Source organism: Diaphorina citri, unplaced genomic scaffold (assembly GCF_000475195.1).
Source record: "Diaphorina citri unplaced genomic scaffold, Diaci psyllid genome assembly version 1.1 scaffold5067, whole genome shotgun sequence".
NCBI classification, from domain to species: domain Eukaryota; kingdom Metazoa; phylum Arthropoda; class Insecta; order Hemiptera; family Psyllidae; genus Diaphorina; species Diaphorina citri.
In genome coordinates, this window is record NW_007382444.1 from 4,741 (window position 1) to 9,147 (window position 4,407).

Consider the following 4,407-nt stretch of genomic DNA (forward strand, 5'->3'; position numbering starts at 1 on the left):
ACCCAGCCTGAGTGGAGCCGGGAACCCAGCAGCACGCGATTCCCCAGATGGTCAACATCCAGGTACTAACCACGCGCATCGTTGCTTAACTTCAGTGATCCGTGGGGAACTGGTGCATTCTACGCAACGTGCTATCGCCGCTGGTGACAGAACAATTTGACGTTGGAAGAGGGCCAACCTAGTTAGCTTGGAGCGTAGTGGGTTAGTGGTTAGTGGGCCTAATTCTGTAAACGCTAGGTCGCGGATAAGATTCCCACCCGGGGCGAACTTTATCTTAAGCAGATAAGATTCGTTTTGGGCTTTTAAGTTCCCTTTTTTCAAACTTCGAGACAAGAAGCAAGATGTGAAGCTTGGTGTACCATACACTTACACAGAGTGTCAGGATTCAGATGACAGGGTGGTAGTGGACTTGTGGCGATGTCGGTGATATTATCACTCCCATCACTCACGTTGGACTCTGCCACACTACTGAGAAGTTCACGGGCAGCCTTCTCAACACTCGGGGCGTCTCTCTGCAGAAGTAAATCCACCCTGAACTGGACAAACGTAAGAACACATAGTTAATAAAACGTGATTGTGTGGATCAGTGTCCAACTGTCTCTTAAAAGAGACATTGTGTTAAGTATTTTTATAGAAGACATTATTGTGACATTTCAAGTTATATTTTGCGAATAAAAATCACCTACCTATTGTTATCTGAAGTCAATACCCTGAAGTTCCTCTCTGTGCATAAGTTCATGAGTAGGTAACCCTTCAGGAGAACATCTTCCATTCTTCCCCAACTGTGTGGTGAATCCAATCCCCAAACGCTTAAACACAATCGCTTCCACTGCCGTCCTTTCACCACCCCCCCTCGAGCTTCATTTTTCTCTTTTATTGTACGTCAAACTCCGAAAATTTGGGGTCGAGGGGGCCCGGCCACCATTAGTCTTTGGACCCTCGGGCTCCCCCTCGACAAAATCCTGGATACGGTTCTGCTAACCAGCCTGATAGTTTCAAAGGGTTCTCTCTGCTTGAAAATAACAAGCCCAAGTCCTCACGATGGTTGACTGCGGTTCAGGACGAGCTATTAAACATGGCTAGAGACCATCATCCTGATGCCTGATGTATGGCTGATAAAAGAGAAATTTTCTCTATTTCGTCATCACCTTTCGGCTCTAGCTAAAGCCGTTACAATAACAACTTTACCTGCTGATCACTCCGGTGTTTCAAATGCTGCTGATACTTGTACATCACGCCCGGCATTCCCCCCGTCCCAACTTGATTGCTGATCGGAAACCGCCAAGTCTGCAGTGGACTCTGTCGTATTGAGATCAGCATGAGAGTGGAGAAGATCGCTAGCACCAGAATAAAGGGAAAGATTTGAAGGGCCCGGTGGTAGAAGAGGGAGCGCCGCGTTTGGCTGAGACGAACAATGCCTGGCCGCTTCAGACGAACCAGAAGCATTCTCGGCAAACGGGCCTCGGGGAAGAACTGAAGATAACATAAAATAAATGCGTATGGCGTTTACAACCAAAATAAAATCTAAATTGCAGGTTTTCTCATCTCAAATTTCTATCTCGGAAAGTTTTAAAACAACTGCCGAAATTTTGGCCAGCAACTGAGAGCTCTATCTAACTGATAAGTTCTCAAATAAGAACAGAACGTAATAGGCTTTATGAAGAGTATACCCTCCTGAGTCCCAAGCTGTTTTTGAGCTCTGTCATACTTTAGTCCTGAAGGCCAGGAATCGAACCCGGATATTTTGCTCTATATATATAAAATGATTTACCTCATTTTTTCCCCCATAATGACCATGTAAAATACCACTACGGAGATCGTAGGTGGGTTTTTAAAAAAGACAATATTTTATTTTACCAAAAATTATAATTATTTATTTTTATAAAGTAAATTTAGTTTTTCTTTAATCAAAAAGCCCAATTTAAAAACAGCAATTAATAATTAGAAAATAACAATATTTTATAATAAAAAGAAATAATAAAAGAAATAATTAATAATTAATTAAATAAACTTGAATCGTCGAGGATTACCAAATGCTCGATGCAATGGTAGGAACAAGACTGAAACTGCGGGCTCTCCCGTTCAGCCCAACTCCTAAAAGAAAGAACAATAGCTCACTAATTGCTGACTAAACAGTACAGTCAGCATTATTGCTGCTGTAACTTGCATTAATAAAAACAAGACGCCATAGCCTAGTTTAGTGAATTTCATAGTCACTTTTCAGTCTTAAAAAACAGCCTTATTCTTGACCATTATGTAAAGTCTATATCTTTATATCTAGAACATAAACCAGGTTGTTTGCAAATCCCTATGTGTAGGTACCATACAAAATCATTCACCTGAAGTACAAGACCAATATGTTTTGCTATCTTTAATACAATAGTAAAACTGTGTGCATTAAAGAAAGGCTCATTTTTGGTACCTATTTTAAGAGATATAATACTAGATACCTACATATCTGCAGTTAGTCCCTTTGTAGCCCCTCAGTTATTTATGGTGATACTTTTGGATAAAATTTATGATATTCAATCCTTACCAAAGCTCTCTGGCCAGAGTCAGTTAGATTATCTTGAAAGATTTCAAAATCCAATGGGGTTTTCAATGGCAACTTCTTTAATAAGTCTTGAAGTTCTGTAGAACTAGATGCTGCTTCACGTCTTGTCATGAGATGATTTACTGTTTTTTGTAGCATATCCAGTTTCTCAAGAATTTCATTTTGTTCTAACTCAATTGAGATGAGTTTGTCCACTGAAAGGAATAAAAAAATGACATTGATTTAACATTTTGTACTTACCTACATAATTTTTCCCCTAAGATCACTCCCCACTTCAGTCTGATTGTGCTGGTTTAAAAAGGGTTTATGCGTCAAAAGTTAAATTAGGTAGGTATCTAGTAGTAAAAAAAAAAAAGAAAGTAGTGACTTACCGTTCAATTGCCAGCAAAAGAATGCACTCCACAGTCCACACGAAGTCCACTACATAAAAGTGTTGGTAGAAATGTGTTGTTTTGTACTGATTGTATAACAGAAATACAGAGATTACAGATTTGAAATCTTTAATTCACAATTAACTTTTTTTATTAACATTACTTAAACTTTAGTGGCAAAATTCAGGAAAATTGCAAAATTAACTAGGGAAGCTCATCAAGAACAAGAACCGTTGAGTTGTTGTTTCTTTGAAATTCTTTGTTTATTTTGTTTCATTGCGCATGCGCTAATTTGATTTTATTCCGATTTGAATAGGACTTGAAAATAAAAACATGGAACTTTTTTGGAATGTTATACAGTTGGATAAAAACATTACCGCGCAATTGCCATCTCTTTCCATGTGTATTACAAGACTTAATTTCAAACTAGGTTATTAAACCTGTTTAATACAACTGGACCTGTATTTTTTGGCATTTAAAATTTCTATTACACACTATCTTTGAACATCATTGATTTTTACCAAGTTCATAAAAGCTGTGAAGTGCTGGATGTATTTCAAGTTTTGTATTGACAAATTTATTACAGTCTACATTCTCATGATTTATATAAATACACAAGTAATAGTGATTTAGTACAGATGTTATGGATTTATCCAGACCTATTACATATTGTTTTTCTTGCTTCTGTAATACGAAATTACTTTTGACAATGGTATTACATAGATTTCCAACTTTTGTGCTGTATGGGTACTAATTGTATTTTATTTGTGTAGATGGAGTACAAACACGGTGAATTTGTCGTACCTTGAGCTATTGAAAAATTTTCTGTTATTATAGGGTCACTTAATGTACCATTTAATTTCACCCTTTGTTTTCTATTCATTAGAAAGCTTTTGAACCACTGAAGAGCTTTATCAGTTATTCCAATATCTGTCATTTCTTTATTGATTAAAACGTCCAAATTCACACAGTCAAAGGCCTTAGAAACGTCTAAACTTGACATTAAAATTTTCTTTGATTTATTTAAATTTTCATATATATATGACGTCATAGAAAGTATAGCATCTTCAGAGCCAATACCCATCCTAAAACCATATTGATTACTTTTTATTATGTTATTTTTTTCAAGATAACTATCTAAATAAATTTTTGCACATTTTTCAAAGATTTTTCCAATATTAGATGTAAGGGAGATTGGCCTATAGTTGGTTACATTAGCAGAACTACCACTGTGTTTATAAATAGGTACAATTATGGCTTCTTTGAATATTTCTGGGAAAACTGATTGATTAAAGCTTAAATTAACCAAATGACAAAGAGGTTTGCAAATAAATGGTTTTAGTAATTTGAGTGTTGATACTAAAATCCCGTCAGGTCCTGGACTAGTTTTACTTTTCATAGAGTCAATACATGTACCTATTTCTAGCTCATTCATTTTGGAAAATTTCGATAGCTTTTCATTGTGTTCAAAATTATATTTAA

At 36.5% G+C, this 4,407-nt stretch overlaps 1 protein-coding gene and 1 long non-coding RNA gene across 2 annotated transcripts; both read right to left on the minus strand.

Moving 5' to 3' along the window:
- Positions 1-370: 370 nt before the first annotated feature.
- On the minus strand, positions 371-1,733 carry LOC103521358 (the record flags this gene model as incomplete). The annotated part of the gene is made up of 2 exons (XM_008486466.3): positions 1,189-1,733; positions 371-536 (listed from the first exon to the last, which is right to left on the minus strand). Coding segments are annotated over exons 1-2 (424 nt in total), but the record flags the coding sequence as incomplete, so codon positions are not given.
- Positions 1,734-1,974: 241 nt separating this feature from the next.
- LOC113472356 lies at positions 1,975-4,401 on the minus strand. Its single transcript, XR_003394699.1, has 2 exons — positions 2,926-4,401; positions 1,975-2,748 (listed from the first exon to the last, which is right to left on the minus strand). It is a non-coding gene; the product is annotated as an uncharacterized LOC113472356 (long non-coding RNA).
- Positions 4,402-4,407: the final 6 nt, after the last annotated feature.